We start from the raw sequence: 13,438 nt of genomic DNA on the forward strand, positions 1-13,438 counted from the left end.
TGTATCGCTCCGCTTGCAGTATTTCTCACTGCGAGTGTCATGGCAGATGCCCAAATCCACTATAATTTTATAAATAATACTGTTTTTGTGTCAAGGAATGTTGTTTTACGAGTTTGAGAATGTAGTTGTTTAGATTTCAAATATGTGGTTTGTTAATAAAGATAACGTCTGTTTAAAAATTGGCTTTGACGTTTTCGGAGATGTGAGCTGTTTAGCGCTCATGAACCCATCGAGACCAGCCTCACCTCGTCCAATTCTTCTGGAATTTGCCGCTGGCTCTGATGTCTCTATAGTGGTTAAACATGAGATATAATTTATTTTGGGTAAATCTAACAGGCAGTCTTTGGTCTCATTAATGTATCATTTGTTCCAGAGCAAATAGTTTTGGCTGAGGGCAAAGTCTCATAATATCTTATATAACTTTAATGCTGTATATCAGAGCAGTGCGACTTTTTTTTTAACCAACGACAACAAGATGATAACGAACTATAACTCTTTTTGAATGACAAAAACTATGACGTAAATCTATTGACATTTTCGTCAATGAATAAAAACGAGACGAAAATGTTAGGGAGGGACGATTTGCGAGGAGATTCATTCAGAAAGAATCTGCTGCCTGGTTCGGAGGTTAGATGCCTAGCCTACATATGAATCGGCGGGACATGAGCTAACATACACTTGCTGCACATCGCATTAAACGTTCAAAAATGTCAATATGTGGGAGTAAGAGAAGAGCAGACATATGGATAAATCTGACGATTTATCAATTCAATTCGGTCCAGTTTTCTGAGCGCAGACACTGAAGCATACACACGGAAAGCGCGTCTCACAGCGCGCGAGTACTCTTTCACGTCGCATGAACGGAGAATTACACACAAAATTATGTCGAATTGTCCGTTTTGATGAGTATTCACGTAATAACAGCTAATTACGTCTGAAGTAAACGTAAACAGCAGGGAGAACGTGTATCACAGTTGGTACAGGGGTACATTTGAAACACCTTAAATAACTTGGGTGCGCAACAAGTCTGATCTGTGATATTTGCTTCGCACATGCGTATTAGTGCCCTCTTCGACTGTGGGAAATTTGAAGTACATGCACTTCTGCAGTCCGAAGATATCGGCGAGATTTTTTTTTTCTAAGGTAAGTTTTTCACTTCACCACGTCCTTTCCACATTGAATAGCTTCTCATTCTTAAATGACTGTTAAAGTTAACTTACATTTTCGTAAACCTTAATCTGTGCTCTAAAAACTGACATATTGCATGACTTTGTGTCATGCAAGGTCATCGTAAAATCTAGAGAAATGTTCGAGGTGGTCAGCGGGGTACAGTTGAGACACAATGTATCAAATGTAGCCTACCCGCACTAGAATCCTATTGCGGCACATGCAGTTTAGTTGCACGATGTAAGAGCACAAGTTAATAGTCACATTCAGACAATGTACAAAGCAAATTAAAACAACATTTGATGTTTCTGATATTTAAACTGTCTACTTCTTATTGACATATTTTCTAACATGAAGGACATAAGGATATTAGGACATGTTGTAAAATATGCAAGGTGGTAAATGGGTTCAGTTGATACACCCTTTCTAGGTGGTTAGATCTGCAGATACAGAGGCCAAAACTACATTTGCCACCACTGTAAGTGACAAGAGGTGACCGAGTGAGTGCATAGGTGACTGAATGACCTTTGTTTTGTTTTTATGGTTTATTAGGCTATTGTTATTATGTTTATTAGGTTATTGTTTGCATTTGATATGTTTTATTATTGCGGTTTGCAATTGTTCAATGGTTTTACTGTTAATCAACTTTTCAACTGTTACTATTAAAATGATGAACTGAAATTAAATATTGTATCGCTGTTTGCCATTACTGTACAATGTTTTACAAATGAACTACTTTTAACTAAACAAATAAAATACTGAATGGAAATAAAAACTGTTGAATTCTCATTTTTAAAGGTATTTTACATTTACAATGACTTGGTTAGGCAGCTTTACAGCATAACGGATGGGTGTCTCAACTGTACTATGGTACTGTTCCAACTGTACCCGACATGGAACGAACAAACGAGCTTCGTGTTTATGAGCTAATTGTGGCAAATATGACCTACTTATGGATGTTAATAATTATTAATATTTTAGTAGACAAGTAAAGGAAATGTCATTTGAAAAATCTCTTCTTTTCAGTCCCTAGTTTTGGTGTGGTAACGGAAAAAGCAATCTACCCTACACTGCATCCATTTCATCCGTGCATCCGGTTTTAAAGGGATAGCAGCCTAATTTAGTTGCTATTGTCCGAGTCATTGGTGTTAATCAAGCAACAAAAGAAAGACAGAAAATCACAGAGTGCTGCCTTTGTACTTTTTACTGAACTGCCTAGCAACTTTTATGATGGCTGTTGTTGTTGGTAAATATTATTATTCAATGAATAATATTTTATAGAAATAATAGTAGTATTTAATTATAGTATTTAGTATTGAGAAATGGTATGTGTTCATGATGTTGATTTTAGTTACATTATTCCACCATTACCCTTACGAAAATTAACCATGGTTTTACCACAAATAAAACCAAAAAACCATGGTTACTATAGTTAAACCATGGTAACCACAAATTTACCATGGTTTTGCTACACCAACCATAGTTTAACCATTTGTAGTATTTGTACTTGTATTTGTAGTAAAACTGTGGTTATACAAATGGTAATCAATGCAGCAAAAAAACATGGTTACTACACTTTTACTACAATAAAACCATGGTTAATTTTATAGATGGCGACAAGAGACTGTTTTTCTGAGTGAGTCTGAGTAAAGACTTTTATATTAAAAGAGACTGAAATAGGGTTGTAAACAAGGAAGTTATATTTACTTTCAACAACACCTTGTAAGATGCAGCCAACAAATGCACTGAGCAGCGCTGTCATCAGAAATCACCCTTAACAGATTACGACAAAGAGAGTACGACAAAGATATCGCTTTCCTCAGCGGACAGTCAAACCAATGTTTTAAATATGAGATTGAGCTGAAGAATGAATGCTGTGTCAGATGCAGGTAATCACACTCGCTCGGTCCATCTCTCTCTCATAATACTCTACATAATACAGTGAGCTTTTAATACAGTAAGCTTTCAATGAAGCAACTCAATGGTCCTTCGTTAATAGTTCCAAAGTGACGTTTTCGAATTAGTAGCTGAGGCTTGAGCTCAGCTATTAAACTGTCAACTTGAGATTTGAATCCGTGGCAGAAGGAAGTAATTTGCACAAAAGAGGGTTTTTAAAGACTTTTTTTATTTACACACTTGTGCCATTGAACTGTTGTATAAACGCAATATCACACTTGTAGGTGTGCGATATGGCTGTATATCGGCACTCTGTAATTACCAACGGCCGAATCACAGCCATGCTGATATACAGCCATATCGCACTGCTGCTCGTGTGATATTGCTCATATATATAGCGACAAAAATGTTAGTTTTTGGATGGAAAAAAACTCAGTAAATACTTAAATGTTTTATCATTACAGATTATCAACTTTTAAAAACGTAAAAATTCATTTTTTAATTATTTCCATAATTCTAGTTAGGGCCTAGAAAAAAACAGCAAAAAAAAAAAGACGAAAGCTTGTAAAAAAATATATATATATCAAGGCAGCTTCATCTAGCAATTAGAAAAAAAAGTTGAAATATTTTAGTTTGAATGAAAATCAACCCCTAAAATATAGCCTAAATGTCTGCAGTTGAAAATCTCCCATGTATACGTTATTAAATGTTATAATATATAATATTCCTTGTGGTCAGAGACTCATATACACCCATATACATTGGCACTTGTCCTCTACTAAATCAGCAAAATACATGAACCAGTTCTTGTCCGATATTGGGACACATTTCCTTCCTCTTATATCTCCTTCTGCATGCAGCCTCTCTCACAGGAAATGTCCAGCTGTACCCTGTGCTTGTTCTGAATGGAGACGTGCTTTGCAGTTTAATGTTACAAAGGTTATATATGACATCTGGGTGGGTGCAAATACATCTGATTCTGAGTCTGTGTGTATGGAAAAAAAAACACAATGGTTTGGTTGTGTAAACTATTTGCTTTGGATAAAGTATCTAGTGTTTATTTCCAGGCGACAAATAGAGCATCCCATGAGACAAAGAGAATACCATTAGTGTCATCTGTCATCTTTCAATATATTGCAGAAACTGTATACTGAAGTGTACAAAACGGCTGGGAGGTCACGACAAATATGCAAAATACAAGTGAGAGAGAGTGCTTAAAGTGGACTGTCAATGTAATGCATTAGGGCCAGATTTACTAAACAAGGCAAATTAGCGTGAGACCGTAATCCCATAGAAGCTCCAACGAGAGGAAAGTTCTGTGGGTGATTTACTGACAATGTGCAAATTAAAGAATGCGAATACTGCCAGATCACATCCATACTGACTAATGCAATCTACCAAGAGCAGTGCAAATTAGCAACTATTGCAGTCATGTCAAGTGCAAAGTGGGTTAAGGTGCATATGCATATTCATTACTCAGCCAAAAAAATAACTCTGTTCATGCCTTTTCATTGCAAATTTTTAATCATGTGTTTTTAGTAAATCCTGACAGTAGTTTGTTTAATGCCAAAAGGGTTTGCGATGACACAATCTGTTAGTAAATCTGGCCCATAGTGTGATTAATTATGAAATAAACACATTTAAAAAAAAAAATTCTCTGATCACCATTTGACATCCTTAGTTTTAACTTTCATTAGAGAGTTTCTAACAAAATCTTTGTAAATCCTAATGCAAATATGAGCAAGCATCACTTATTAAAATACTAATAATTAAGATATTATACTTAAAACGATTTAGATCCACAGCTTTTCCGTGTATTGTAGAAACATTTTAAGTGATTTTACTATGTGCAAAAACAGAAAAAACCTAATCTGAGAACTGAACTTGTCTACTTAGAAAACACTGCCAATCTATTTTAAACTGGTATAGAGAAAAAAGCAGGGTTAGTCTAATCCAGTCTTGAAGTTTGTAACATGCATCGAAGTTAAAAGCCAACACCAACAGCTCGTAAAATAACACATCAACTGGTATTTGGGAATACAATCCAAAAATAATAGCTTTTGTTACGTAATACATGTCCCAACTCCCCCGCAGCATATACACACCCAGTGATTGCTACAGGCAACTCAGAGACTACAACCAAACCTCACCTACAGCTCAATGAATGGGTTAAAGAATGTAAATATGTGCTATGTGTCACTGCAGCTGGCTGATTTGTAAAATGCAGACTTCTTGTTTAGTAAATTATGTAAAATAAATTATTAGTACAGTATGTGTTAGCATGAGGCAATTTAAAGGCAAAAGTTTGTTTCTTATGGAGATCTTGAACGCTGAGAGCTTAGACTAAACAACTGTGAATAATTTGCCACCAAATTGCAAAGATAATCTGCATGACCTTTTAAAGCAGAATCATTTGTTTTACAAGCAATTGCAGTTCGAGCATGGCTATATCCAATCTACCGCATCCATTTAAAATGATGACAAGGGCTGGGAAAGCGCATTCACTTGGACAGGGATTTGCAGCAACAAAGACACCGGACATCATAATTTTAATGAGGTACTGATTTCCAGCGCCACATGTCACATGGACTGTTGGTGATGTGACGAAAGTTCACCAAAGTTAAATTTTATGCAAATGAGCAGCGACGTAATACAATAACTACCAATGCAGTTTGCATCTGGTTGACTTAAATGCAGTGGCAGGACAGCAACACCAACTACTGTAAAAGCCATCAGCAAAGTGACTCACTGAAAATTGTTTTTGAAGACAAAAGCTAACAAAAAAAAACAATAGTTAACAAAAGAAAATGACATTTTCCATGATGTGTGTTAGAATGCGGTGACATCATGAACAGAGTTTGCGCATGGTAACAGTTGTTCATAAATCTTGGGTTTGCGTTGGAATTTGACACAGGAATTATAACTATTGCTTATTCTACCTCGCCATCTGTCCTCATAAATGAATGCCTTATGTAGTGATGGGTGCTTTCGAAACAATGCTTCATGAAGCTTCAAAACATTTACGAGTTTTTTGTTTTAAACTTGTGGTTCAGAGTTTGTTTCAGAATCGTCAAGTCACATGGTTTCAGCAAAAGAGACTTTGGCATGTCAGTTTCGACCATTGATGGTTTCAAAACATTCAGACATTCAGACATGGTTTCAAAACATTCAGGTTCGCCACTAGATGGCATTGATCTGATAAACCGATGAAAGAGTGTTAATGGTTTTTAACCAAAAATTGTGTCCGTTTTTTAAATTAAGGTTCATTTTTTATTTTAATTAATGAATTTTAATACTTGTAGTATAATAGATTAATGTATAAAGCATTTGCAATCAGTTTGAAAAAGGTATAATTAATTATACATGTTTGGGTTGAGTTTTTGCTGAATTTATACCGTTTTAACCAGCAGGAGTTTTAAGTGATTCGAAACAATTGAATCATTTGGTGATCAAATGGTTCAGTTGATTCAAAGTTTCGAAAAGCTCAGTTTCTACCCTTTTTTTCACCAACCAGATGTTGTTTGACATCAAGAAAAGGGAACTTAAATTCGCATTAACCATAATGCTCTTGTGTGGTTTCTGACATAAAAGTTAAATGGCACAATATTGCCAACTTTTGGACTATGAGCGCTGTAAAGCCTCACAGGACAGAAAGATTTCCTAAACTAACACTGTTGGTTTACTCACTCTAGAGAAAATGAGAACTCATACCACTCACATATTCTGGACTGTTATATTAAAGATCCGCACCCTTGGAAAGCACTTGACCAATACAGTTAAGAGGACCAGAACCTAACTGTTGTAAAATCAGTATCTGGAGAAGTAAAACAGGCTGGAAGACAGAGATTTAGCTTTGAACTAGAACATTTCAGAGTGATATAAAACAGTAGAAAATGTCCCATACTCACAGTCAGTGGCAAGGAGCAAATGACGAAGATGAAGGTCATGCAGGCCAGCAGCAGTAAGTGGTCCATTTCCTCTTCTCCCTGTCCAAACCAGGTGCTCAGCCTCCTCTTACGTCCAGCCGACACCACCGAACCCCGACGCGTCAGCTGGCTCCGGTGCATGCGGCATAGGCTGACGATGACCGAACCGTTGCACAAGAACACAACAGAGATGAGCAGCGCCATGAGCACAGCGTAGGACAGTGAGAAGGTCAGTGTTCTCCTCTCCTCATCCTCACTCTCTCCTTCTGCCTCCATCTTGATGAAGCACCATGTGCCCGGGCAGTACTGCTTATGCCGCCCGTATCCAAAGAATGGCAGCAAGCAGAACATGAAGGTAAAGAGATAGATGAGGAAGAGGACGATCTTAGCGAAGCTGCGCCGCACGTGTTTAGAGTAGAAATATGGGTGACTGATGGCAAGGCACCGCTCCACCGCCATGGCACACAGTATGAGCATAGAGGCCAGGCCAAAGAACGTCATGGCGAAGGCGAAGAGTCCACACAGCCACCAATCTCCCGTAAGACCCACCAGGGATTTTCTTTGGGCATAGCAAGTGAAAACCGGTGGACTGAGTAAACATGTTCCCAGCAGATCTGTCAAAGCCAGGCCTGTCACGAGAATGCAGAAGACTGAGGACTTGGTGCGACGCTCCTTCTGGTGGGCTCCCAGGATAGCCAAAGCCATCAGGTTGCCAACCACCCCAGCGATGAACATCACAGCGCTCATCACCGGATTCCCGTTCACATCGATATTGGTGATGTTCTCGCATGACTTGTTTGAAAGCATGTTCATACGGTCTTGCCCTTGAACCCTGAGCCCAGGCACAGGGATTGGGCAACGTCTATCGTGAAAGACTTGCAGTTCCTTTTCTTTGAGGATCTGTAAAAATAGAAAGCATTTCTTCAGAATCAATATGTCTATCACAGACCCACCCATAGTTGCTTAATGACCCCATAAAGTGCCCAATGAGCGCTGTTTTCTTTTCCTGTGTAGTTGTAATTTATATTAAAACAGGAAATTGGGGCAGCGTATGTTGTCAACTGTTTTAAATATCCTGTAGGTTTCACAGCTATTTAGTTTGCTACTGACTGTTAGTGACAGATGGGTTTACAGAGAAGGGTATCCTCATTGTAGAGAGCATTTGTTTGGACAAAAATGTGGATATTTAAATATTTTATATGAGTAAATAAACCTCAGCACTTTCTGTTGCATTTTTTAACAGTCACCTCAGGTAGAAACTGCTCCTTGAAGTAACAATTGCACAATTGCACTTTTAGTATTGTGTGTGGTGATTATTTACAGTACATTATTTTTGTATGTAATGTACAGTGAGGAGAAAATGGGATTTTAAAGGATTTTCTTTTTCATTCAGACCTTGAAGTAAACAAATATTTGGATGTTGTACCATTTCTAGGTCATTAATAAAAAAATAAGCAAGTTTGGCAAAGTGAACGCCTTCGTAAAGACAGATGTACTTGTTTAAATTGAAGCATTAGATGCTCTTTGGACCATTCTCAAATCAGGCTGAAGAACATGATCATCAGGTTTTATGCAAACTTGTGGAGTTAAAGTTGAAGACATTAAAGCAAAAAAAAGGACTTCTGATCATCATGTCAATTTTTCAGTTGAACTTTTCACTCAAACTGATAATGCCATGTTTTTATTTGTTGTTTAAAATGAGAAATTAAGCATTTTCACGTGTGGTCTCAGACTTTTAAAGCCTAATCTACAACTAGAAGTTTTAGAGACAATTATGTGTGCAACATTTGTATGATTTTAATTTATTAAGCGTTTGTCATGATTTATGTATCATTTATCACAGTGTATTACAGATGTTCCTTTGCTGGACAACTGAATCACACTGCAATTATTTCATAATAACTAAGCTGTCATGGCAATAAAGCATCAATATTGAATCACAAGTAAGTACGCACCTGTCCACGGAGTGTCCATCACTGCAGCGCGCGGCCATTCCTCCCAAACACAGCACTCACTAACCAGCATAGATGGGTTATTTCAGTCACTCCAAACATAATATTTAAAGCGAAGGCGATATGCTTGGTTTTCGGGGTTCCGTTTCTTCAGTAGAGTTCTCTCGTTTATTTCATAAACAGATGTTAGTTTAGTTATTAGTTTGCTCAGTTCTGTTCTGGCCAACCACCGGTTTCACTCGCAAAACAATTTTCGATTAGAGTTCATTCCGCTTGAAAACAAACCAAACTGTAAGAAACGCGCCGACTCTCTTCATTGCCCCCGCTCGCTGTGAAGGTAGATTGGTAAGACTAATAGACTTCCCTCCCGGGGTTGATAAAGTTGCCGTGAGAAAAAAAATAAAAAATAAAATAGGAGGAGCATCTCACGGCTTCGTTGCGCCTCACTTATTCAACGTGTGAATGATCTGCATAACACAGAAGTTATTGACAAACCGACCAACGCATAGATGGGGTAAGAATAATGTGTATTTACTAAAGAAAAAATAAAATATTTAAGTTTTAATTTAGATTTTATATAATGGTGATGCGTCATCCAATATATTATTTAAAATAAACTGAAATAATATACAATTTAGTTAGCACAAAAATAAAAATGATGATCATCTGATTTTCAAAAATGTATTATGGAAATAAAAAAATATCTAATACTATATATTTTTATAATATGCATTTACAATAATTTTCAATATATTGTTTAAAATTAAAGTGAATGTAAAACATAATTAGTTTATTATAAAGGTAAAAATATTATTTAAATAATCTAATCTATCTATCAGTCGGTCGGTCTCTCTGTCTGTCTGTCTATTGTCGTTTGTTTGTTTGTTTGTTTGATTTTGGAAAATAGATTATTTGTTTTTCTGCTGTGATATCAAACTGTAAATGGCTTTTGGTTCTCAATGGAACCATTATTTTTAAGAGTGTGTAAGGGACATGAAAGTGTTTCCCTCAACTTTACAAAGATTTACGTCCAAACTGATTTAGTGGACTTGTGCTAACTCTGTTATGCAAAAGGAGATCTTCAGAAATAACTGTGGTTGAACTGCGGTCCAAAATAAAATGAACTACATCTAACTCACATGCTTTTTGTAACTGTCTATAGACAGCATGCAGACTGTATTATCATCCATTAAGGCAAATGAAAACAACTCGAAGTCTGAAATTAGAAAATGTTTGGGTGCATCTCTTGTGGCTTAGTGTGTGTGTGTGTGTGTGTGTGTGTCTGTCTGTGTGTGCACGCAGAGTGCATATATTTGAGTTCCCTGGGATGTTGATTGTTGCTGTCCATCAGTATGCATTATGAATATTTGAGAAGTAGCCTGGAGCCATGAGAAATAACTATACAGCACTTTTCTAAAGGAAACAAATAGAATTCTAACTTAATGGCCTGCGTTATCAGTCCATCCCAAACACTTACATGTGTCTCTGTTTACAATTTTCCTGAGAGTACCGGTATCATATTCTCTTGTCCTCAAGATTGAACATGTTGATGTCGCCTTAAGATACAAAAGTAGGAAATGACTTTTGACATGAATCTCCATTTTTTGTGTGCTAAAGCGTATCAGAAACAGAACATTATCAGAAATATATATATATATACACACACACACACCTCTTGTGAAAAAGAATGCTTAACTGTAATACATGTACACTTGTAGTATGCTTCAAAAAGTATATTTAAACAATTTTACTTGTAGGTAATATAATATTTATGAAATAAAAAGCCACGCAAGTGCCCTTTCATAACTATGTTTCTTTAGTACACTTAAAAAGTGCACTTTGAAATAATGTCAACTTAAATGTTTTACTTTAAAGTCTTTTGTTGTGTTTACAGAAGTACACTTCCTTTAATGCGGTAACTAACATACTAAAGCACATGTTAAGTTCTTGATTATAATTTCAATTAGTATGTTATTTGATATTACATTTAAAATTAATATTTTTAAAAGTACTAAATTGCAATTTCATCATTACAAATGTGTAATTACAAATATTTTCAAATACATGACAAAAAAATGACATGAAAGTATATTTTAGTTTACCATAAATGCTTGTCAGTACAGTTAACCATACATAATAACAGAAGTAATTATGAAATAAAAGTTGTATACTTAAAAAAAAGTAGTCTTTAGTTCTGTTTAATGCAACAAATTGCATTTAATATGTACAGTACAGTACATCATTTCCATAATAAGTATACTCTTTTTTTTTTATTATATTAAAATGTCAGTAAGGTCAAAAATATCAGATCATGTGACCTTTATTATTATTTTATTTATTTATTTATTTATTTGGAAAATGATGAGAACTTTTCCCTCTGCATTATAGTTAAAAACATCTGTTGAAGCACATCTGTTTAGATCATATGTGTCTATCGTCTGAGTCATTTTCAGGTGCTGATTTCACGTTGCCTTTTGCTGTAGGCCTGTCTGTTCAAACCCGACAGACTCGTGGTTGGAATTTTGTCTCGTCATACTCTAAACATTGCCGTTCAGATGACTGTTGCTGCCAGACTGCTCTTAGCAAAGTACACGCACATTTTGAGTTGTCATGATTGATCTCTGAGGTATTTGTAGTGAGTACTACAGTATATGCTAATCAAACACATTTTTTATTGGAAGCATTAAAAGTTTTCAGGTGGAAAAAGGCTGATGATTAATTCAGACAGGCTGCATAATTTTTAAAGTTGCATTCAAAATCCACTTAGCTTTCTTTACCGGAGCATGCAGGCTTCATAAACTAAACACTGTGGGCATTTTAAATCAACAGAAGAGTAGCAGTCGGCACTTTGTGTTTCATGACTCTGAATAGGATCCTGGGAAACATTAAATATTACAGTAAATATCCGATTCATCCTTAAATGTAGCCGAAAGTGTTGTGCAATCTCACGCTATATCACTATCAATTTCTCCAGGGTGTTTGTTTAAGCAAATGCAGACGGTTAATATTTATACTTCATTACATAAGCATTGCACCTAACACACAATGACAGATGGCTCTACTCTGCTGATTTCACCATTTAGCACATGGTCAGCATAAGATGGTCAGCACATCATTAAGGTCAGTCAAGTCAAGTCACCTTTATTTTTATAGTACTTTATTGTTTCAAAGCAACTTCACAATATTCAACAGGAAAGTAGCTAAATCAATGGTGCAAATCCAAAATTCTGCTGTAAAGCTGCTTTAGCAACACAATAGTGTCATTATTCAGCTCTGGGCAGTTCAGTGTTGGTTCAGTTTAGTTCAATAACAGTAAAGTTCATTATCAAACAAGTTCATCTCAGCTGTGAGCAGCTCTACTGAAGACAGCAGTGTCGTTATAGCTCGAATCAGCTCAGTGTTGATTCAATTCAGTTCAATAACAGCTGTGACTCTGATCTTATGACTCTGGTCTTAATGGTCACTTGTAAATGAAATGTTTTTGATGAGTAGGCCTTATTTTAGATCTAGTTTGACTGAGGCTCAGCTGCACAAGTGACAACATTGTCAATCTCCATCCAGAGTAAGGAAATAAAAGAGGTCAGAAGTTTAATACAAAAATACAATGGTGTTATGAGTGAGTCACTGAATCATTAATTCAACCGAAGCATTTAACAACACTGAGGGGGGTGTTTACATGACACCGTTTTCAACTAAAAATTAGAATTTTTTTGCATTTTGACCATTCTGTTCATCATTGTTGTGTAAATATACCCTGATTCTTTCAAAAACAAAACAACATTACTCTGTGTTGCTCGAAAGCACGGTTCATTTGGCTGTGTATTGTAATTATCACTGGCACTCAGCTATGAAAGCAGACAAATCTGACCTCAGAATACTTTGTGAACAATGATGTCATTCATAAAGAGCAGTTGATTATGACAGACCGATGCCTATATACACTTCACAATTTTAGCTCTGACTCTCTCCGACAGTTCATTTAAATCGCCGACAAATATCTGAAATCAGAGGCAAATCGATGCTCGTTTGAGTGAATGATGGTCGCTTTTTTAAGACGCAGTCTAAGAGAAGTGCTGATGCCTTGCAGATGCCCAAGAGACTCCAAGTCCTGCAGTGGGATATATGTTTTGACTGGAAATGAAAGTTATGTAGTGTGGAAAAAAAAACAGTAATACGACAACTTTGAAACTAGTTTGTGGGCGGCATTGCACAATCCGTCAGACAGGAATGACATTTGAGGGATTTATTTATTAAACGTTTTATTGAAGTGGTGAAATAAAGATTTATAACTTTATTATATTCAATCTTTTTTGCCATCACAATTTCTGTCACCCCTTCTCTCAAGGGTTTAAAGCAGGGGTCACCAGACTCAGTCCTGGAGGGCCGGTGTCCTGCAGAGTTTAGCTCCAACCCTGATTAAACACACCTGAATCAGCTAATCAAGGTCTCACTAGGTATGCTTGAAACTTCCAGGCAGGTGTGTTGAGGAAAGTTGGA

General features: G+C 36.4%; 1 protein-coding gene across 1 annotated transcript in view; it reads right to left on the reverse strand.

Moving 5' to 3' along the window:
• LOC107724945 (prostacyclin receptor-like) overlaps positions 1–9,261 on the reverse strand; it is a 44,185-nt gene extending 34,924 nt beyond the window's left edge. Inside the window, exons 1-2 of the mRNA XM_016534040.1 lie at positions 8,945–9,261; positions 6,972–7,889 (exon numbers count right to left, since the gene is read on the reverse strand). Of these exons, the coding sequence (XP_016389526.1) occupies positions 6,972–7,802 (831 nt within the window). The 5' untranslated portion in view covers positions 7,803–7,889; positions 8,945–9,261. The remainder of the gene's footprint in view (positions 1–6,971; positions 7,890–8,944) is intronic.
• Between the last annotated feature and the right edge of the window lie 4,177 nt (positions 9,262–13,438).

This window comes from Sinocyclocheilus rhinocerous, unplaced genomic scaffold, assembly GCF_001515625.1.
Source record: "Sinocyclocheilus rhinocerous isolate Xijiao unplaced genomic scaffold, SAMN03320098_v1.1 scaffold996, whole genome shotgun sequence".
Classification (NCBI taxonomy): Eukaryota; Metazoa; Chordata; class Actinopteri; order Cypriniformes; family Cyprinidae; genus Sinocyclocheilus; species Sinocyclocheilus rhinocerous.